At 42.4% G+C, this 23,028-nt stretch overlaps 2 protein-coding genes across 2 annotated transcripts; both read right to left on the reverse strand.

Moving 5' to 3' along the window:
* Positions 1 to 604: 604 nt before the first annotated feature.
* Positions 605 to 10,003, reverse strand: LOC310878023 (thrombospondin-type laminin G domain and EAR repeat-containing protein-like). The gene is made up of 13 exons (XM_083792072.1): positions 9,884 to 10,003; positions 8,521 to 8,744; positions 8,068 to 8,432; positions 7,445 to 7,535; positions 7,067 to 7,223; positions 6,749 to 6,880; positions 6,414 to 6,484; positions 5,515 to 5,676; positions 3,707 to 3,902; positions 3,341 to 3,573; positions 2,129 to 2,307; positions 1,690 to 1,791; positions 605 to 825 (listed from the first exon to the last, which is right to left on the reverse strand). The coding sequence occupies exons 1-13, from the start codon at positions 9,966 to 9,968 to the stop codon at positions 672 to 674; spliced, it is 2,151 nt and encodes a 716-aa protein (XP_083648198.1). The 5' UTR covers positions 9,969 to 10,003; the 3' UTR covers positions 605 to 671.
* Positions 10,004 to 18,644: 8,641 nt separating this feature from the next.
* LOC310877946 (small ubiquitin-related modifier 3) lies at positions 18,645 to 21,830 on the reverse strand. The gene is made up of 4 exons (XM_083791964.1): positions 21,670 to 21,830; positions 20,672 to 20,800; positions 20,422 to 20,493; positions 18,645 to 20,079 (listed from the first exon to the last, which is right to left on the reverse strand). The coding sequence occupies exons 1-4, from the start codon at positions 21,688 to 21,690 to the stop codon at positions 20,017 to 20,019; spliced, it is 285 nt and encodes a 94-aa protein (XP_083648090.1). The 5' UTR covers positions 21,691 to 21,830; the 3' UTR covers positions 18,645 to 20,016.
* Between the last annotated feature and the right edge of the window lie 1,198 nt (positions 21,831 to 23,028).

The following is a 23,028-nucleotide window of genomic DNA, read 5'->3' on the forward strand; positions in this document are numbered from 1 at the left end:
TCTCATGCTCCAGCCACCTCTCTGCCTTTCTTTCGGTCTCTTATGTCATAAGACTTATGATTATGCCATTATGCCCCGTTGTTGGTTTGGCTTTTCGCTTTATAAAAACAAAGCTACATATACCCCAAGGTCCTCTCTTCTCTTTTGTATGCTTCAGCTTCATGGTATTTGTAGTATTATGCCCTATAGCTTAAATTATAAGGTAAAGTATATGCTTCAAAATGAGTTCATTCACTTGACAAATAAGGTAGGCTACTTACAGTAGACTTAAAAATCGTTTATTTTGTTTCAATAAGTTAGTCACATTTTCATTGATAATACATATGTCAATTCACAGCAGGATACGTTACAGGATACGTTTTTTAGTTCAAATTAAAAGTTCTCATTCAGAACAGAAACAAATATGGAGATAAGAATGAATAGGCTATACAATCGTATTGATATTATATTAATAACACACATATTAACAGATTCTTACAACATCAAATATAACATAGCCTACTCTTTTGAACTGAGGTACAATAGTTGATAGCCGGCCTAGAGATAAACTGTTAATTTAAATATGAGAGACACACACACACACACACACACACACACACACACACACACACACACACACACACACATATGCACATGCACAATCACAATTAACTAGCACAAGTTAATTTCTTCTAATGAGTTTTTAGTCTGAACACCTTGGACAGAGCTGCTTTGGCACTAGAGTAAATCAAGTAAGATTCCCCTTCGGAGGTGAAAAACTCCCAGTCGCTACATCCAATGGTTGGGAGCCAGTGAACAGGAACAAATCCTTCATATCCCTGCCACCTGACAATAGAAAATAGATGGTTCCCATAAATCAAAGCCATACATGTATTTTTGGCTTTTTCCTTGATACCCTAAAATAGATCATTGTTCTGTTCCTGTTGGGCTTTCATGAGTCTGGTCTCCAGAATGAAAAGAAAATCCACTAAAATGTGGTGGCGGGCAAAACAGAACTCCTTGCTTAAAAGTAGGGATGCACGATTAATCGGTAGCATAATAAAAAAATCATAATACAAAAATGCCATATCGGTATCGGAGCGGTCTCAAAATAATACAGATTATATAATCGGTTTTTACCAAAATAAATAAATAGAATTCTACATTTAATTTGTGTACTCGTCTCATTCAGTAGTCATTCAGTTGTGAAAACAGACACATGGAAAAGAGTATATGCTGTTTATTTATTGATTGAATACTTTTTTAACAGGCTTAGGGCCAAGCCCCTAGGCTTGTTTTCATTGTGATCCTCTGTATAATATCAGAATCGGTCAGAATCGGTATCGGCAGACATGACCCTGCAAATAATCGGAGATAATTTCATAATCGTGCACCCCTACTTAAAAGTCTATACAACATTGCCTCAATGTACCGTACATGTATACCAGTGGTTCTCAAACTTATTGCAAAAGAACACACAAAGTACAGTGCAACTCATGTCCATTTAAATAAACATATATAGAGTGTCTAAAGTGGTTAAACTGGTGAAGTGATACTGATGAATTCCAAATACAAGTATTCTGCGGCACCCCTGGACTTGTGTCACGGCACCCCTTTTGAGAAACCCTGATGTATACAACCATAATATAAGGCTTTCAGTCTACTGTTTCACATTAGGGATAGTTATTTGATGTTATGTGTGATCAGTACCTGTACAAAATGCTGTTTAAAGAGTAGGATTCTCCATCAAAGGAATTGGCCACAATCAAGAAATGCTCCTCCTCCAGGCTGAAGAATTCCCAGTCCACTGCACTAGAGAGATAGAGGTGAGATGAGATGAGTGGCAGGCAGACATATAAATGATGTGACTACTACAATGAATGAACTGAAGACACTAAAGTATTCTCCTAGGATGTATAACATACACGTTACATCTGCCACTGCAATGTGTGTGTGTGTGTGTGTGTGTGTGTGTGTGTGTGTGTGTGTGTGTGTGTGTGTGTGTGTGTGTGTGTGTGTGTGTGTGTGTGTGTGTGTGTGTGTGTGTGTGTGTGTGTGTGTGTGCGTGCATGCGTACGTGTGCGTGCGTGCACACCATACAGTCTATGGTGTACACTTTGATTACAGTATATGGCTGGTGAGATTGTACCTGTAGGTGACAATGTCCTGGAAGCGGACAAACATCTGTCCATTCATATCCAGCTCATAGATGGTAGAGTTTATGGCATATCGACTCTGCCCATTACCATGGAGTCTGTCTCCATTGGCAACGACCAAGAAGACTCTGTTGCCAATTTGGAACATCTCCCAGTCCGTAGCACAGAATGTCTATTTGAAGAAGAGAGAAAATATATAATAATAAATATACACCCACACACACACACACACACACACACACACACACACCATATGTTTGTGTATACATAGAGGTGTGATAGTATTAGTTAGTATTATGTCGGACATGCTTGACTGTGCAGCAGCATAGAAAGTGCAAAATGAGTTAAACTGTCAGACTTCTGCATTTTCAGAAGGTTCAGTTTTTAATGATTTCAGATGATTCATAGCCTTATCGCCTCAAGGTGTTCATGCAAGTCTCATATCCAACTATGGAGTTCCCCTGAATGTGGCTTTTCATGTGTCTATCAATGTGTCAGCACACTCACCTCAAATGCGGCTACAGTCAAATGTGTGATTCACTATCAGTTACATGTCAAAGCTCTATCTCTCAACCAAATAAAAGCTAAACCACATGCTCTATTTTTGGACTGTCTGAAATCCACTTTCGCACCCCCTTCCTCTGCCTTTTTTCTTTATCTGTCTGTCTCTCTCTCTCTCTCTCTGTCTCTCTGTCACACACTCACGCTCACACACTCACGCTCACGCACACACACACACACGAGCGCACGCATGCATGCATGCACGCACGCACGCACACACACACACACACACACACACACACACACACACACACACACACACACACACACACACACACACACACACACACACACACACACACACACACACACTTTTATCTATCCTCATCTTTTATTCCCTTCCTTCTTCTTGCACAGACAAGCTGGTTGTTCATACTCATCTCTAAGATAAAGATCTTATCAAAGGAAACTGAAGCTCTTGAACACATCAATGGAATGCAAATTCTCCAGCAGAACGCAACATTATGGATTAACATCCCACACATACTTCTAAATCTTCTATTATTGTCTATGAATCACCACTAGCTATTATTAAGACTCACAACTATCGTCTGGAACTTTTGACTCACCCAATTCGACCCCTACAATTTGGTACTCTATTCTATAAGCATAATCAATAGCTATATTTTCTGCCCACCACACACCTTAATTGACTGAAACACTTGGAAGCTTCCATTGACCCACACATAGATGACAGAGTCTAGATGAGTGGTCACTCCATCAAAGGCATTCGCAACCACCAGGAAATGGTATGGTCCAACAGTGAAGAATTCCCAGTCATAGGCCCCTGAGGTCTGCAGCATCTGATGAACCTCAAAATACCTTGTTCCTCTGTTCCACGTATATACCACGCTGTCTATGGTGTGATTATTGTCACCTGAAGGACCAATTATGGAATAGAGAATAGAAAACAAGACAGAGGTAATTCAGGAATTGGGGAATTGAATAGTTGTTAGATCATTAATGAATATTTGCACAAGAGATATCGATAAATATAGCAGTGTTTTTGCCTTGTCTGTGATTGGCCACAACGAGGTAGGCATGTCCGTTGATGTCAAAGGCTTCCCAATCCCGTGCACAGTGGGTCTGCAGGGTTTGGTATCGCACAAAACGTTTTCTCCTATTGCTCCACTTGTAAATCACAGAGAACTCTTTGTCACCTTCCTTTTCTGATCCTCCTCCAGAGTTAGATACCACTAGAAACATCTAGATTAGAATATAGAATACATACAATATTAATAGTATATATACACCTTGTCTTTTAAATGAGGACCACACTGGAAATAGGTTTCTGAAACTTTATTGTGTTATCCTTGATTGTCTCCACCAGTCCGTCTGTCCGTCCGTGTGTCCGTCAGTTATCAGCTAATCCCCGGCACGGTTAACCCAAAATTTGCACACACACTCCCTAGAGATGCCAACGATGAACCTCTGCCCCAAATTCTACACGGCCTGTTTTAGCGCCACCATGAGGCAGATTTTCACATTTTTACCTATAACTGCACCGATCTGGGTGATACATTGTATGGACTTTTTTTGTAAAACATTTTTTTTTATATTAGGCTACTCCTCCAGATTGTGTCCAAAAATCCCACACATTGTTACTTTATCGTCATGTGCTCAAGACGGATCTATCCGATATTTCACATTCCATACTAATTGACCTACATTGGCTTCCGAAGTTTGCAGGATTGGCCCGTTTAGAGCAAAAAGCCTCAAATCATGAATCATGAATTTACGTGAACTTTTTCATACACTTTCCTACTAGGCTGAGGAATAAATCCCACCTTTTTCACATTGGCCTGTTATAGTGCCACCAACAGGTGGAATTTAGCAAAACACATTTTTGGAACAAAGTTCCTCAAATCATCCAATTACCATCAAAGACATGGTACCCTTTTCACATTGGCCTATTATAGCGCCACCAGGAGGCCACAATAACTTGACCTGGCCTGGTGGAGGTCTGTCTGTACCCCGAGGGGCACTTTTTCTAGTTCATTTTTTAATTCATGCCTGACTGGTGGCTGTGTATTATAAGTAAAGTGAATAATGATTAAATAAGTGTGTATGTTGGACAGTTTCTATTTTAAGAAAAGTGGAAAAGTAGGAGATTTCATGGACAGGATCTCAAGGTTCAGTCTTGAAGGGGAGGGTCTACAGCTTGGTGAGCAGATTGTATCACTGCTTTCATCAGTCTGTGACCCCAGTTCTCACTGTATCGGTTCGTATATAAGTGTGAATAGGCTGGGATGAGGATCAGCATCTCTAAGTCTGCGGCCATGGTTCTCAGCAGGAAACTCCGGGTAGGGAATGAGACCGTACCCCATGTGAGGGGGCCTTGTTTGGGTCTTGTTCAAAAGTGAGTGCAGGATGGAGCAAGAGATTAGCCGGACAATCTAAGCAGCAGGAGTGGTGTTGCATTCGCTGTTCTGCACTTGTGATGAAAAGAGACTCTAGTCACCAGTTATGGGGTAGACCCAGGTCCAAGGGAGTTTATATCTCCATACTAGCTTTGGAATGCCTCGGGATAACCCTTTAGAAGCAATTCTCTGCTGTAAATGTTGCCTCCATGACTGGATGGATGGATGGACAAACGGACAGACAGATGGATGGATGGATGGAAATCACTTTTTAGTACGTCAATAAGTAAACTTGAATTTGAATTCTGAAAATAATGTCTTTCTACTCTCATATAAAAATGAATGGAGGAGAGTGCAGAGAGACAGGAAACCAAGGGCAAAGAGAGAGGATACATTCCATAAATGACAGGAGTGGGACCCCATCCCATTTCTGTTTTTACCAACAATTTCATTCATACCTTCTTGCCCATGCGGAAGTGTCTCCAAGCCAGTGCTCCATAAGTGCTGATATTCTGGTACAGTTGGAAGCCAGAGTGGCTCCATACATAGATGGCAGAGCCAGAGGTTGGGGAACGGTGAGCCATGGCAGCCATCACACCCATACCAGGTACCTGGAACACCTGAACAAGGGATGTGAACAAGCTTGTGATGGTTCTTATACTTTGAAGATTGTACGTGACACATAATAATGTACATTTCTATTTGGACTGAAGAGCTGCACCCATTTTGATATGAACAATACAATTAGGATCTGTTGAAAATAGAACATATTATCGCTGTTGGATGGAAACCGTCCTAAACCATTACAAAGAAAAAAAGAAGAAAGAAATATTAAATTAAATGTTTATAAAAACCCACAGACTAAACCACTTTCAACCCGGAGTCCTTATTTTTGGGCCTGCTATGATGGGCAAATATTTTCAATGTCTTTCAAAAATCTTCATAAAAAGCTGATTTACAAGCTCACAACTCAACCACATCGATGTGATGTGTAGTGAGCTTGTAGATCATCTATTTGTGCGACTTTTGCACAACACTGTCATGTGACAAAGTATAGAATAGGCCATACAATTACAGAAAACTATGTGAAAAGTTGAAATAATAAAGACACAAGGTTTATGCTTGAAAGGGTATTGAAAATTAGCATCCCACGCCAGGTCTTATCCCAATCACAGTTATTAATTCACTTTCAATGATGAAAACGCCATCCTAATAAAGGCTTTCTAACTTTTTCACCTTTTTTTGCAAGAGCACCTATACTTTTTTTGGACTTCAGAGCACTCCAGACCGTTTCTTCTTTCTGAGGATAATAGATCTGCTAAATGCCTAAAATAAATTGTAAATTGTACTTTGATACCTCAACATCATTCGTCTCTGAACTGGTGGTAAGGACCTGATGCTCCAAGACATAGTCCAGCCGCTTATGTTCTAATTGGGGAGATTGAGTATGGAAGTAAGAATGTTGTATTGTTAGAGAAAAACCTATTTCATGCAAATTAGCTGGTAAATCTTTTAGCAAACTATGGAGAATTTATTTATTAGCCAGGCTAGAACATTCCTGCACTCCTGCCCAGTGAGCTCATTGCCCTGTTGGTCATACATAAACTTTGCAGGCAAATATTTGTCATTTTGAATAGATATTTGGTCATGGGTGGGTGGCTGGTTGATTGCTGATCTCAATTTGGTTCTCACCTTCCAGCATAGGGATCCAGGATGTACCATCACATAGGTAAAGACCTTTTCTGACAGGGTTGAACCACAACTTGCCATGTAGTGTCTCTGTGCACACACGATCCAACCCCACCGATATTTGAACTTCAGCCTCTGACATCATGATAGACACAGACAGACAGACAGACAGGTATGCAGGCATAAAGTCAAGTAGACAGACAGAAATAAAAAGACGTGGACAGGACACAGACGTCAGATGGGCAGAGACATGAGCTGAATGTCCCATGTTTCATTGCATTGAGTTGTACGTCTTTAAAATTAAGTGTAAATTCAGGTTACCATATGAAGGCAGGTTGATGCCAACTTCCTTCTCAGTGACAGCGAGGTCTGAGAGAAGTGGTGGTACTGACAACTCCGTCAGCCTGGGATTGGAAGACGGACACACGTGAGGGGTGGCATCACAACCTGGCACTAGCACCAACTGCCGAATTAGACCCTGTATAGCGATGCAATAGATATTAATGGACAATTTGACATGTCATCTATTTAGAATGAAAGACATCATGATAGAACATGTAGATTCTACTACATGTCTGTGTGTGTGTGTGTGTGTGTGTGTGTGTGTGTGTGTGTGTGTGTGTGTGTGTGTGTGTGTGTGTGTGTGTGTGTGTGTTTGTGTGTGCGTGCGTGCGTGCATGCGTGTGTGTGCATTCTTACTGAAAAAAGGCCTTTCCATCTCCCACGGCTGCCAATGTGGAACCTTGCTCCCTGAATGCTCAGGTCAGAGGGGAATGTCCTAGAAGCAGCCCTGTCCACCAAACGTATCATTAGGCTACTTCAACATTGTTTAGGTGAGTGCCTGCTCTTTGAAATTAGTCAATAGCCTCAGTATAACTTCTATAGCGACAATAGCTTCCTCCACTGTTCTGTTTGTACATATGAGAGGCTAAGAAGAGTGTTATTACAGTATATTGATTACATGGTGCAAGGGCAATACCTGCTTCCAAAAGCCAGAGGGTGTTTCTACCATACCACCAACACCATCTATCAAATACTGTCAAGCCAAAATTACAAGCCTATAGGCTATAAGTAGATTTGGATCTGTGCCATCGCCCTGTGATGAAAGATCCACTAACCCTCAAGGGAAATGACAGGTTGAAGATGGTACAGCAGGTCTAAGATATTACGTACGGTTTATGAAAGAGGTATGAAACAGAGGCACACGAAAAGCCAGAAGAAATCAATACTGAGAGACAATGTGGAAGGAAGGAGGTATGATGACTCAGGACAAGGTTAGATGAACAGCAGTAAGAGGTGGTACGGGATATCAAGGAACTCACATTTCCAGCGGTGAGTTGCAGTCCACTGTGAGCCTGGCATGGCTGTCCTCAATGGCAAGGACCAGTGTGTGCCAGTGGTTATCGGCCAATCGCAGACCTCGAAATACCCATCGCTCTATGACCCCTGTGTGATCTTTAAAGAGAATGTGCAAGCGTTTTTTCGAGAACCTCAGGCCCAGGAGGAGCCGTCCCCTATCCTTATCCTTCTCTCCCTGGCCTGCATCCTTGCTCTCTCCATTCCAGTCTCCTTCATTTTCGGACTCCTTCTCTTTGTTCCTGTTCCATTGCTCCTCTTGATGTTTCTCCTCTGAAGTTTCGCTCTCCTCTGCTTTTTGTTCCACCACAGAAAAGATGTATTCATTTTTCTGCAAGAAACAAGACATTAGATGATAGGACAAAAGAGGCCTTAAAACCATCGGAATAACTGAAAGGTTTGATGCAATTTATCCTTACATTGGACGCAATGCGAGTGACCTTCAGGGTCACCACAATAGAGAACTCTTGGGGGAAGAGATCATAGTTGACCAGGATTTGAGAGGAAGGGAAGCTCAGGAAAGTGTGAGGGCGAGAGAAATGTACCCCCCTCACCCCTCCGACCTGCATTATATGCACCCCTGGCACGGCTTTGGAGGCATCTCTCGGGAGGACATGGGACAAAAGGTCCAGTGGGAGAAGATCTGGAAGGCCATTAATCAAGAGAAGAGAAGAGAAGAGAAGAGAAGAGAAGAGAAGAGAAGAGAAGAGAAGAGAAGAGAAGAGAAGAGAAGAGAAGAGAAGAGAAGAGAAGAGAAGAGACGTTATGGTCCGAAGACTCAGAAAGATGGATGTTTTATTTTACAACTCAATCCACACATTCCACAGTACATGGATACAATCACACATCATAATACATGAAAATTGCAACTACAATTAATAAACAAGTAAATAACCAATGTTAGAATAGTCACATCCTTTAGTGCTGGACTGCCCTGGCATGTGATCTGAGAAATAGCCCTGGGTGGTGGCGGGGCTGCAATAAGGAGTTGATTGGGGTTATTAAGGAGGCCCCCTATTTGTAACAAAGAAGCAATAGTGTAGATTCAGAAACTCATAGATTTAAAGTGATCATCAGACACTTCTTACCCTGTTGGTGTTATTTGCATAGATGTTTTTTGTTGAATTCTACAGTATGTCTGGTAGGCTGATGTACATTTGAACGACTGTTGCGCATACAGTACACCTGCATACACCCACACATACAGTAGTATAATGTAAACACACTCGTGTAATTGACGTTATCCAAAGGAATGTTACCCCCTCAGGGCTTTCCAAGGTTCTAGATGAAACCATAAACCATTCATTAAACAATCATTAACCCGACATGAGCAACCTTAAAATGAGACTGAAAATGACAGGATGAGGTATGGTGGATAATTGTGCGTGTGTGTGTGTGTGTGTGTGTGTGTGTGTGTGTGTGTGTGTGTGTGTGTGTGTGCATGTGTCTATCTGGTATAGAACAGACAGACAGACAGACAGACAGACAGACAGACAGACAGACAGACAGACAGACAGACAGACAGACAGACAGACAGACAGACAGACAGACAGACAGACAGACAGACAGACAGACAGACAGACAGACAGACAGACAGACAGACAGACAGACAGACAGACAGACAGACAGACAGACTGGGATAGAATAGAATACAATTCTGTAGTGTTCATTTATACATAATGTAACTCTGATGGTGTACAAATGTAACCAAATCCTTTTGGTACGGTTACATTACATTCTGTACACTCTTAACACAGTGTAATACTAATAATATATTAATACCTGTACAGTGTCTCCATGTTTCTCTGGTCGTATCTGTGAGCCTTGACCCCAGGAGAAGAAGCAGCACCAACGTCAGCGATGACATCACAGCCAATCACAAACTGCCTTTTTGATGCAGATACCAACTAGCCAGCCCTCATGCCTCCATATCAAAGTGATCTCGTTGTTTTCTGTCAATCTCTCTCTCTCTCTTTCGTCTTTAGGAAAGGTACACGGTAGAGGTATCCTTGAACCAGAGTGTGACCATAAGTAGCTTCCAATTCACCAAATCCAGAAAAGAAACTCCAGACAAGTAACTCACCAAAGCATCAAACTTGAGTTATTTTTCACCTACTGCAGACAGATTCTCAGATAGCGGTCAAGGCAGACAGGCAAAATCCCAGATCAACTGTGCTTAGAGAGGAATCCATTTGTCTGTGTGAAGAATCCCCCTTACACACACACACCCCCTTTTAAATACCGGAGCCATGCAAATCATTAAAGTGGCCTGTCAATCATCCCTCCCACACCAGTCCTGCCAGAGGGGATGTAGAGCAGCTCTACGGTGTGTGTGTGTGTGTGTGTGTGTGTGTGTGTGTGTGTGTGTGTGTGTGTGTGTGTGTGTGTGTGTGTGTGTGTGTGTGTGTGTGTGTGTGTGTGTGTGTGTGTGTGTGTGCGCAGATCCAACACTGACACACATTTAGGTATGTCACTTCTTAACCAAAGAATTATGGGACTTCAACCCATCAAAAGCACTATGTATTCCCTGTTGCAGCTACACCCCCCTGTTAGTGTTGGCCTGGGGAGGGAGTAGACAACAAATGGTCAATTCTGTGACTCACAAGTCACTGGAAGCCAGCGAGATCTGAGAACTGTGTGAGAAGCTTTCTTAGTTCTAGTTAGAACTCTAGCAGCTGCATTCTGACTAAGCGGTCTGATAGCAAACAATTACAAAAGGATTAGTCTAACCAGCCATTATATAACCAGCCGTTATATTCCAATAGTTTACATTAGACTGTAACCTATAGTGATACAAGTAATTGTTTTGTTTTTTGTAATAGTCCGGCAGTCGAGGTGGGAAATTTGGTATATAGTCTTTTTTATTGGCCTAAAATAATTTGTCTACTGTATATACATATATTCATGAATCCACTTGCTGACCGGCCGTCGGTATTGGTCAACATTCTTTATGGGGTTTTCTTGTGACCCTACCCATAACATCCTATGGCAGGCAATAATGTCAATGCTTTAAGTAGCATGTAACATGTCAAAATAGGGGGTTTTCATGATTCTGAATCCATTCCAAGCATTAGTTTTGCACAAAATACACTTCTTGGGCTAAAACAGCCATAGCCACTTGCCCAAAATGTGCTGATCTCATCACATTTGTGCTGACCTCATCACATTTGTCCTGACGTCTATGGCCGTTGTGTTTTTGTGCAAAACTAATGCACAAAAATGGATTCAGAATCATGAGAACCCCCTAGTTTGACATGTCACATGCTACTTAAAGCATAAGGAAAGTTGTTAATGAAAAACAAAATTTCAAAAACACTCCTTGGGCCATAGCCGTAATCACAAATGTGTTTTTCATGCAAAAGAAAAGAAAGAAAAATGCTTGCAATGGATTCAATTTTGCCTGCATATAGGTTGTTAATGGTACTCCAACTTTCAGCAACTGTCACAGATTCTCATAGCGACACTGAATTTCAATCTTTGTGAGATGTTACTAGATACCTTTACAAACACATTGGTGAAGACATATTGGTAAGGAACATTCCCAGATGGGGCGGCGGTGGCTCAGGGGTAGAGTGCCTGGATGGTAATCGTAAGGTTGCCAGTTCGAACCCGGGCTCCCCCAGAGTTACTGTCGAAGTGTCCTTGAGCAAGACACTGAACCCCTAATTGCTCCCGATGTGCTAGTTGGTGCCTTGCATGGTTTCTTCTGCCATCGGTGTATGAATGTGTGTGTGAATGGGTGAATGTAATGCACAATCTCTGTAAAGCGCCTTGGATAAAGGCGCTATATAAATGCACCATTTACCATTTACCAGATTGTATATATAATATCCCCTGACTACCAAACGACTTCTACTTTGCCCAAAGTTGTATAACCTTGGGCACAGCTTCAGCCATCCAGGAGATCATTTTTATGTATAAGTCGCATAACTCGGTAACATTCAGGATCGATTACAGAGCGACCATCATTGAGACAACTGTTAACTGTTGGTGTTTGTTATGTTTACCATAACCTTGTACACATTGTTGTATATTCAAAGGAGACATAGGTATGTTGAGCACAAACATCTAGAGCCACTAGAAAAGATAAACGCATTAACAGCATTAACAGCAAGTCTTTCTCAATATTAAAGTTAAACCTCTCAGGCCAAAGAGCAGGGCCGGTTCACAAAACAGAAGAATCCCATTCAAAACAAAATTTAATGAACAGAAGACAAGCTCAACTCCTCCGTAATTTACCTTGTTAAAAAAAACAACAGAGATGCAAAGTGGCTAATATTACAAGAGTTGGGGATGGGCATTTTTGAGTAGGCTAAAAAGAAAAGGAGAAAATAGAAATATAGGAGGGTAAATCAGCAGGACTGTCTGGATAAAAACGATCATTTTGGGGGAACATTTCAGAGTGGTAGCATGTCCGACTGAATTGTCATGAATATTCACAATTTTACGATGTTGTTGTAGCCAGTGTGGACTATATCCATCAGGACTATTAGCCTAATGCACTGGACCTACAGTATGTGTAGTTTTGTCCATTTTCATGCATAGGAAGGCAGATTTCATGGCAGAAGAATAAGAATAGCAAATATAGCTGCAAGCAGTGATACGGCGGGACCAAGAAAGAAGACAATACGCAATAAGAACAATATGCACAAATAAGAATCATGGGCTGAGTTGTCGGTACCCAGATTTGAACACACAACCTTGTGCTCCAAAGACAAGAGCTCTACCAACTGAGCTATGCAGACAGTCAGTTGTCTCATTGTAAACAGTAACATCATTCGTATGCTCTGAATATGGGGTAGCGTATGATATATATATATAATGCCAAAAAGAGCGTAGTAATGTCATGATCTGCAGGGCGAAAGGGGATAAAGACCTCTCCTTTCCCTCCTTTTATTTATCTGATCAGGTGTTATCCATTTGCAGTAAAGCCAAGTATCTGGGACATGTGATAACTGACCAACTGTCTGATGATGAGGATCTGTATAGGCAGCGCCGTATAATGTATGCTCAGGCGAACATGCTTGGGAGGAAATTCCACTCATGTTCACCTGAGGTTAAAGTTAATCTCTTCAGAGCATACTGTACTCCCCTCTATACCGCCCCCTTGTGGGTTAAATTTAAGAAAGCAAGTATGTATAAACTGCAGGTTGCCTATTGCATGCGTATATTATTGAACAAACCAAGGTGGAGCAGTGCAAGTGAGTTATTCTGTAGTGTGGCTTCATGCCTTACTGAGAAACTTAATGTATACATTTATGTGTCGGCTCAATGAGTCTCAAAACTGCATAATTATGCTGCTATGTAACCCCAGCTTCAGTATCACTAGGTACCGGTCTGCTTTTTGGAAGCACTGGTATGAATGTTTATTGTAAAAATGATGTTTTATGGGTTAGGGGTGTTTCTTCTCTGTATGTAGTCATGTAGTGTTTTAGTGTCTGTTGTTTATTGGACCCTGAGTCTGAACAAATAAAGTTGATTGATTGATTGATTCGGTGTGCTCGCTGTTCATGTTTTCACTTACAAACTTCTCTTCAACTGGGAAGGCCCCTCTCTATCCTGATTGGATGAAGGCTGAGCCACCTAGCCAAAAACGAAACCTACGGTTTTTGACCCCCAGGGGTTAACTAGGGACAGGGAGGGACTCCTTATATGGTCAGCACACTCTTTAGTAGGGAGGATTATTACAACAAAACAAAAAAAGTGAAATCACTGAATATACCTTTAAAAAAAAGTTTTTGTGCATTTTGATCAAAGATTCTGGGAGGAGATACATTTAACTGTTTTTCATATAATTCCAAATGGCGGGTGATCTAAAGGGCAGAGGTCAAAAGTCAACACGAAAGTTCTTCGGCATGAAGAGACACATGTCTGTGTATCAAAGTGTCATTGCCAACGGTCAAACGGTTCATGAGCTATGCAGTTCAAAGTTTGCATTTTCAAATGAGGGATATAGCGCCCCCCTTTGGCCAATGGTCATGAGCTTCGCATAGTCACCGTCTGGCATGGCCCTCTACCAGATTCCTGCACGCTTCAGCCAGAACTGTTATTTTTGGCGGAAGGAGAAGAAAAAAACAATAAGTGACCAAAGTCACTTTGTGACTTCTTGGTCCCTTAATTACAAGTAAGACGCGCAAACGCGTGAAGCGAACGCAGCTCGTGTGTGTGTGTGGTTGTGTGTGTGTGTGTGTGTGTGTGTGTGTGTGTGTGTGTGTGTGTGTGCTACAGCTGCGCCCTGTGTGTGTGTGTGTGTGTGTGTGTGTGTGTGTGTGTGTGTGTGTGTGTGTGTGTGTGTGTGTGTGTGTGTGTGCTACAGCTGCGCCCTCTGGTGGCGGGCCGGTGGTGGATTCTGGGAGGAGATACATTTAACTGTTTTTCATATAATTCCAAATGGCGGGTGATCTAAAGGGCAGAGGTCAAAAGTCAACACGAAAGTTCTTCGGCATGAAGAGACACATGTCTGTGTATCAAAGTGTCATTGCCAACGGTCAAACGGTTCATGAGCTATGCAGTTCAAAGTTTGCATTTTCAAATGAGGGATATAGCGCCCCCCTTTGGCCAATGGTCATGAGCTTCGCATAGTCACCGTCTGGCATGGCCCTCTACCAGATTCCTGCACGCTTCAGCCAGAACTGTTATTTTTGGCGGAAGGAGAAGAAAAAAACAATAAGTGACCAAAGTCACTTTGTGACTTCTTGGTCCCTTAATTACAAGTAAGACGCGCAAACGCGTGAAGCGAACGCAGCTCGTGTGTGCGTGTGGTTGTGTGTGTGTGTGTGTGTGTGTGTGCTACAGCTGCGCCCTGTGTGTGTGTGTGTGTGTGTGTGTGTGTGTGCTACAGCTGCGCCCTCTGGTGGCGGGCCGGTGGTGTAACAGCGTGACACACACACACACACACACACACACACACAGACATTCAGCCCTTGCTGTCATAGTAAGTGGCTCACTGCGTTCGCAACTAGGAGGCAGCCGGTTTTCCCCCCAATTACATAAGCAGACATTTCAGGACCTGGATGTGATGTATTGAAAGTAAACTAAGCTCACCATAACTACCATTTTAAATACAGAATGGGATAAATAAGTAACTGACTGCTCCCGACCGTAAAGCATTGCTTCAACACAGCACAGCAACCATCTCTCCATTCCTAGACAGTTTTGGCGGCAGCATGGCCTTACCTCAGTAAGGGAGGGTTGTAATAGAGGTCATCCTATACAGAGTGGTCAGTCAAGTTCATTCATCCTGGATTTAGTACCTACACAATATGGAGGACACAAGTCAGAGGTTTTAGTTTGGGATGGCTGCGGCCCTGACAATGACTGGTCTTAACGTCTTAATGACGCCAATTTGTGCAGCTACTCTCGTCTGCGCCTTTTGACTGCACTCTGTTCATTCACACTTACTGGAAATTGTCCCCATTTAAACTGGCAGCCAAACAAAACAGCCTGAATCATATCTGTGCCACATTCAGATTATAATCCGATTTGTTTAAAACTTTAAATAATAAGTCTAAACACAAACAAGTCACATCGGCTCGTGACAGAGCCCAGGCTCCAGGGACCCTGGCCCTATGATGTACCCACCAGGGGCCCGGCCACAGAGACAGACAATTGGACAATGTGTAAAAAAGAATGCATATAGGGTGGTCTTGTAACAAAGATCTATGTTCTTAATGTGATATTATTAATTAATTATTGATTCCTTACTTCCTTACAGTACAATATGATTCTCAATGTTGAAAAACTGCCGTTGTCAGTATTGCATATTACAATAGACTCATAACACTTACAAGATTAAGGGCCTTGTGAGTGTCTGCCCCAACACTTTACATACATTTGGCTATACCAGACATGTACCAGAAATGATTTATTTATGTATATTATCTTAGACTCTGACAGTTTGTTGTTACATTCCAAAATATCATCGGACACTAGGATCCTGCAGCAGCATTATTTACATGAAGAAGAAGTAAGTTGGGAGTGGCTTATTGTCTGTATCAGCCGGTAACATGTGGAGTCTGTCCCTGTAACAATGCGCAGCTCCAAGTACTTCCCGCGCCCAAGCCACACTACTCATATGCTGAGTTGGCAGTGGCCAGGATCGAACCTGTGAACTTGTGGTCCAAAGGCAAGAGCTCTTCCGACTGAGCTACCCGGACACAAACCTGAAATTAAAGTATTAATACTCAAAGTAGGCTGTAATTGGTCCCAGGCCAGAGGGCGTTATTTTTTTCCTGCATTGTATCAAGCAATGTTTCTCGGGTGAGTGCACAGAGGAGCATGTTTTTGATGTTTTATCCGCTTATTGCCAATTATCGGCAGGTCACTAGCTGCCGTTTAATGAGAATCACACCCACATGTATCTGAAATGCTGCGGTCTTGCTGCAGACCCCTTCTGCTGCAATGCATTTATTGAAAGTGTTACATGTATATTTGCATGTGCATATGAGCAGGCTGCCAGGTCCTGGTTCCCAGTATAGTATACTGGTTCACCTCGAGCCCACTCAGCCTCCTCCTCTTGCAAGGTTTTGATCACAGATTGGGTCCAATGTGGGCAGGGGGGGCTGGGCTAGGAGGCCAGAAGGGCTGCCACCCCCCACTTAGGATACATTCATCCGGCTCCAGAGTCCTCCTCATCCTCCTCCTCTACGCTGTTACCATGACAACACCGACTGTAGCCTCCAACACAGCCAGGCCGACCTGATCCTCTGCCTCTCTCCATCTCTCTGACTATCACTTTCCCCTCCTAGTTTTTTCCTCTCTCTCTCTCCCCGTTTCTCCCTTTCTTTCTCTGGTCTCTCGCAACTGAGACTTGGATGTGCGTTTACAGACAGGAAAGCTAGTAAGAAAGGTTTTGGATCAGAGTGAGAGAATGAAATGGAACTTAATCCAAAAGAGACACCCACACAAGCCCTGGTTTATGCCAGATATATACTTGGTTGTTGTGCATTATATCACATAACAAACATTGAAAATCTATAAGCTTGTCACAGTGCGACACATTGGGAGATTGTAGATCTGGTATTTCTTTTGCATAAACAAGTATAAATCAGGCCTCAAGGCATTGAGTTCTCAATCTGTGGAACGGTGGTGTAGCCTGGATCGAAGATGACTCAAACACACAGAAAATCAATGTTAAGCCAAAGACATTATAAGACATCCCAAAAATAAACGTAGGCTATAACAAACAAAAGAAACAAAAAGGTATAACTAACAGTGCATTCTGCCGAACTTCCGGGTGTAGCTCCCATGAAAGCATCCATGAAAGTGTCATGGCGCAGCCCAGTCACGTGACCATTTCCTTTCCTTCTCAAAGCTTCCTTGGGTCTCAGTAAGACAGTGATCCCAGGAGCACATTTTTACTATTTTTACATTTTGTATACCTGCACACCTCCTGAGCACCTGGTTGCTTCCTTGCCTCTGCCGTGTCTGTTTTCTGGTGTACTTTGACATTAATGAAAGAGTCCAGAACCTTAGAAAGCCTCAAATACAGTACACAGAAATATCAATAAACATACTCTTCTATCTCACATTTCCTCAGCTGTGTGTGTGTGTGTGTGTGTCTCACCATCCAGTCCATTGTGCTGCTCATAGGTGCGTTTGCCCAGGATGGTAGGTGAGCTGTTATTGAGGATGGGGGTAGAGTTGATGGGTGTCAGGCTGCCAGTAGAGATGGAGGGTCAGCGAGGGGGGTCTGGTTTGATGGGGGGGGGGTGCTTCTGAGAATCCAAATAGGAAAATGTAATGCAAGACAGAAGAGAGTGGTAGGAGAGAGAAAAGAGAGACCAGGGAGTGGGGCTGAGTTTTAGTGGAAATTAGTTTAGAAAAGAGCAACAAATACGTTTCAAAACAAGTCAAAAACCATGCATGGCTCCATGCAATTAAGAGTTGCGATAAATTAGCACATGTGCTAAGCAGCCGTCCTTATTTAAAAACATGTCAAGTCACTCATCCAATGTCAAGGAGCAATAATAAATTAAATCAAATTTAAACATTTAGGTTAAATGGAAATCAACAGTAAATGCCTTTATTAACCCAATAATGTCAGATGGGGCAAGTTATCCTTAAGGGACCACTTCACCACTTTTCAACCTATCTTCATACAATAGGTCCTCATAAGTAATAATCATGATAAAATGCTATTTTTTCTACTCAGTCTCATAGGTGGGCTGTGGGCAGTTCAAAAACCCGTCCAACAGTGACATCATCGATGGGGAATCCAAGCCAATAGAAACTGCAGGCTTTTTAGTCCTGAAAAGTTGCAATGCGGAAATATAAGCCATCGTTCTGGCGATAACAATCTCAACATTTTTGAGAGAAATAAATCTGCCTAATGACGTCACTGGTGGACAGGTTTCTGAACTGCCCACAGCCTTCCTATGAGACAGACCAAGTAGGGGAAAAAAATTGTGCCATTTTATGAGGACCTATTATATGAAGATAGGTTGAAAAGTGGTGAAGTGGTCCTTTAAGGAATCTCATGGACATTTGACAAATTGCAATGTTTGTAGAAATTGCACACTTAAGAAGCTTGTGACAGGGGACCTGTGTAGCAAACTATATTTATTGTATACAGTAGTAAAAGACAACAAATAATGTACAAATCAGTAGAGAAACATAATATAAGAACTGTGGGTACAGAACAAATATCTCCCCAGCTCAGTGGGTACACCTCTCTCCCTCCCACAATGCAACAAGAATGAAAACATCACTTCCAAAATGTCAACACAAACTGGACAACCTTGTCACTGCCAGCTTGTCACTGCCAGCTAATTAACAAATTAATATTACAAACCAGATCAGTTGTTGAAAAACAAGTTTATTCTTAAAACAGCCCACAATGTTGTTTTTACTTCTTTCACCAACAAGTATATTGACATACTATAACCATACAGTATGTAATAAAAAAAATCTTTCCCTTATCGGATTCGTACACCACCCACCCCTTTTCTACTCAGACAAACGCGTGATCAGCCTGGTAGGTACCCACTAACACCTGAAATCCTAAATTTGTTCCACTTATGCTATTCCCACTTAAGTGAAACAAACTAGATTTCACTTAACAAATGAGTCAGGGAGAAGAGGAAGCAAATTACTACTATACACAGAAAGACGCTGCCTCCGTGTTACAATGGCATGACCTTGCTTTGAAGTTGAGAGCTTGTCTTTGGAGTATTGGTCCAGGCCCAACGACAGTTACATCTAGTGTCCATTCTGAAAGTTCTGTACACAAAGCAATAAGTCCCCTGGGTAATATTACATTAATAAAAGGAAAAAAATATATAAAATCTGCAGACCTGTTCAGCAAAAGCACCTAAAAATGCAAAGAGAATTAAAATACAAGACAAAAGTTGCAACTTGCCAGGGTCACCGTTCAGAAGTGAACAAACTGCACACGAAATCACATTGAAACGGAAGGATTTCTAATAAGAGAAGTGCGCCCGTTTCAAAATATTTCAATGTCAAAAGTGACCATGGCGTGGACCAAATGGCAAAGGCCTGCACTTGACCCGCAATGGATGAAAACTGTGATAACCTACATGATACTATGCTTTGACTGGTAAAGAGAAGCAGAGGACCCGCTGACAAACCAGAACAGCTGTGATGCCATTATCCAATTGTAACCCAAGATGCTGACAGGAAGTAGCGTCCCGATTGGCCAGCGGAAAGACCTTTGACACGTCCGAAAGTTCAGTCCTGGCTGAGACAGTACATAAACAACTGAGGAGCCCCCACCCCCCGCCCACCTGACACACTGAGAAAAAGGGAAAAAAAAGAAAAACATGACATGACATCATTAAACAGAAAAATAATAATAATAAAGATAGAGAAGCTCAGAAGAGAAATGGGGAGGAGAGGGATAATTGAGGTGGCTGGGGGCATGGTCTGAAGGTGGCCATCACTGAGGTGGGAGGGGTTTAGCAGTGCCCGCCTGTCTGCTGCTGGAAAACATCTATGGTGTCTTCATCCTCCATCTCCAGCTGTTGGGACAGGGAAAAATACATAAAACTAAATTAACTACAATCCATCATTCCTTTCTGTCCCATGCATAATTTCCCCCATACACTTCCAGGAATTCATCAGTATTCCATTGTGGTTTAAATGATAAACATTTCTAACATGCAGACAACCCAAGTTACCCTATGCTTGAAAAGTACAGGAGACAGAACACGGGAGGTATAGGGGAGGATGCTGTAGTGACAGGATTCAGCCCCCACTGCACAATCGTTTGGTAAAGAACTCATTACATTTATAAGTGACCAATTCAAACTGAGAAAGAAATTGAAAGTGAATCTGATTGTGTAAAAATCATTATCCCTTACCTGTGCAGGTGTATCCGTCTCATTAATAGGCTGACCATCGAACCGGAACCTGATCTGCCTTATTGAGAGACCCTGCAGGAGAAAGTGAATACATATTATTAACTGTGCAGGTGTTTCATTGTATGACAAGTATATGAACAGCAAATTAAAGAGCTAAACTGTGCAATATAAGAGTTGGTGTTAAGTTCTTCAGTGGGTACTGCTGGTGTTAAGTTCTTCAGTGGGTACTGCTGATGCAGTGACAACTCACCTGTCGTTCGCAGTATGCCTTCATTAGTTTGCTGAGAGGTGTGTGCCTTTTGATTTTAAACTGAACCACCGACCCATCCTGACCTGCAACCTTCAGGTTGATGTGGTCGTTCTCAGTTTTCACTCCCTCCTACGAAAATCAAAACACATCCACAACTGCTCTTAGGTGCTGATTGCACGTTTGAGATATTACACAAGGCAATGCACTTACACAAAAAAATTACAATGCCATAATGAAAACACGGCACCTTCTGGTAGAAAAGTAACAGCACTTGATTGCTGATATATTAGTAATAGTGTACGCGTGAATGCATTGTTACGGTGTATGAACAAGCATTGGCTCAGTTTATACAATGTGATCATTAGCCAGGCGTGACTACTACTGATTCTGAACATGATCAATACAACAAAGTAGCTCACATTTGCTAACCTGGTTAGCTAGCATGATTAGCTTCCGGCTAACCGGCTAGCCGCACACCACCACCAGCCTTGCTCCAGGAGCAATGCTGAATTTTCCATTGCTGCCGGCGATTGGCCAACCTTTTACACTTAGCATTCGTGCCGTTGTTTTTGCATTGTTTTTTAAATACCACCGGCAGCACGACTCTTTGTGTTTAATTCGTCATCATTGTCCCCATCGCGGTGTCGCCGCTGCGGTTGCGGAATTTACTGCGCTGCGGACATAGCGTGGTCCCCTTTCCACAAAGAAAAATGCCGCAAATGACAATCATTGTTTAACTAAGATTTAAGCTGGCACAATTTGAGTCTGGGGTGTATGCGACCCACTCTCTTTTACGTACTCGCAAAATTGTACGGCGCACGCCAGTATGAGTGGAAAGGATGCATATACAGGTAGTCATTCATTTGCGAAACAAACACTGCGCCGATTCTGGGAAACGTGCAAACCAGGCCATTTTAGATTGCACATCTGAATGTTGGCACGAGCTTTGTTTTAATCATCTCGTTAAATGCTACCATCCTTCAATCAATATGTCTTACCTTTGGCTTTTCCTCTGACATGTTGGCTGAATTTCTTGTGTGGTTTTACAGGATACGATGTTATTCGCAAAATATAAATTATTTTCTGCCGCCTTCTGCCCTCTCTTCTCCTCCAGTGACGGGAACGCGCGCTCAACTCCTGTTGCACTTAGCTGATTGGATCCACGGAGACCACGTGACTGAGTATTCACGGGAGCGCGGAAACGGGAACGCGCACCAATGCAAAACATTCAATCGGAGAACCCGCCAAGCGCGAGAGCTTCCTCTTCCCTTCGACTCCGAGGGAACTGTTCTAGTGTGTCGATTGAAATTGTTAAACTACATTTTAAACTACCAGCACTATATTGTGAATCTGAAAAAACGAAATGTTTTTTTCTAGGGATAAAGACAAAGTTATAGTAGGATGTATCCGAGTCTTGTGGCATTCAGCAGACGCTCTTTCAGTCTTTCTCCAGAGCCACTTACGTGCGGTAAACACACCATGCATCAAATGCAGTGCAGTGTGTTCATTACATGCCCACTTTGCCCAGCTATTTTTGGCATTGCATCTGTTGTCCAGGTGGGGGCGCGCCAACACTGTTGGATTCAAGGGACTAACCACTTTTTCATGTCGAGGACCCCCAAATTGACACAAATTATCCCGCGGACTCCCATGTGAAGAGATAATGCCAGAGACCCCTATGAGAGAATATGTTAAGGCTCTAGCAGTGATACTCAATCCGTTTAATTTCAAGGACCCCAGGGCCCAGTTTGACATTCATATTAGTCTACAGACCCTCATTTAATGGCATTTCTATCTCTGGGACCCCAATTTAGTAATAATTCAATAAAAAATGAAATGACAAAATGTACTTGTTGTGGACACAGGACGGTTTGCATACATAGGTCCTATACACTACAGTACAGGCACAAGAAATAGTACTCATGATAACATGTTATCCGACCTGCTATGCGATATCATGTTTGACATCGATTAGCAGTACTGGTGGTGTGACTGTGACACAGCTCTTGACAGCCACCAGGAACCAGTAAGACGCCCTGAGGGCGGATGTGTGCACGCCTGGGTGACGGCAGACTGCTGAGTGAGCGCTGGCGCTTTGGCATGGGGGGGGGGGGGGGGGGGGGGGGGGTCAGATCAACATATGGAATGAATTCTGTACTGGCCATATATGGAGCGTGTCTTGAGTGTACAGGGTTTGATGAGGACAGATGCACCTTTCCTTTTAGATTATTCTGTCCTATATGCCTGTTTTATTATTGACATCTTCTGCACTGTATTGTATTGTATTCCATTTGTGAAGCACTTTGGTACAATGAGAGTTGTTTTTAAATGTGCTATATAAATAAATTTGATTTGAT

The sequence above is a fragment of the Protomyctophum parallelum genome (assembly GCF_964188405.1).
Source record: "Protomyctophum parallelum genome assembly, chromosome: 20".
Taxonomy (NCBI): domain Eukaryota; kingdom Metazoa; phylum Chordata; class Actinopteri; order Myctophiformes; family Myctophidae; genus Protomyctophum; species Protomyctophum parallelum.

Excerpts from the sequence above, each read along its gene's own strand:
- LOC310878023 (XM_083792072.1), bottom strand. The coding sequence starts at position 9,968 with ATGTCATCGCTGACGTTGGTGCTGCTTCTTCTCCTGGGGTCAAGGCTC. Across the intron at positions 7,224-7,444 it reads GATGGAAAGGCCTTTTTTCA|GGTCTAATTCGGCAGTTGGT; the intron begins GTAAGAATGCAC and ends ATCGCTATACAG. Across the intron at positions 826-1,689 it reads TTAAACAGCATTTTGTACAG|GTGGCAGGGATATGAAGGAT; the intron begins GTACTGATCACA and ends TTCTATTGTCAG.
- LOC310877946 (XM_083791964.1), bottom strand. The coding sequence starts at position 21,690 with ATGTCAGAGGAAAAGCCAAAG. Across the intron at positions 20,801-21,669 it reads TGTCAGAGGAAAAGCCAAAG|GAGGGAGTGAAAACTGAGAA; the intron begins GTAAGACATATT and ends TGATTTTCGTAG. Across the intron at positions 20,494-20,671 it reads AGGCATACTGCGAACGACAG|GGTCTCTCAATAAGGCAGAT; the intron begins GTGAGTTGTCAC and ends TTTCTCCTGCAG.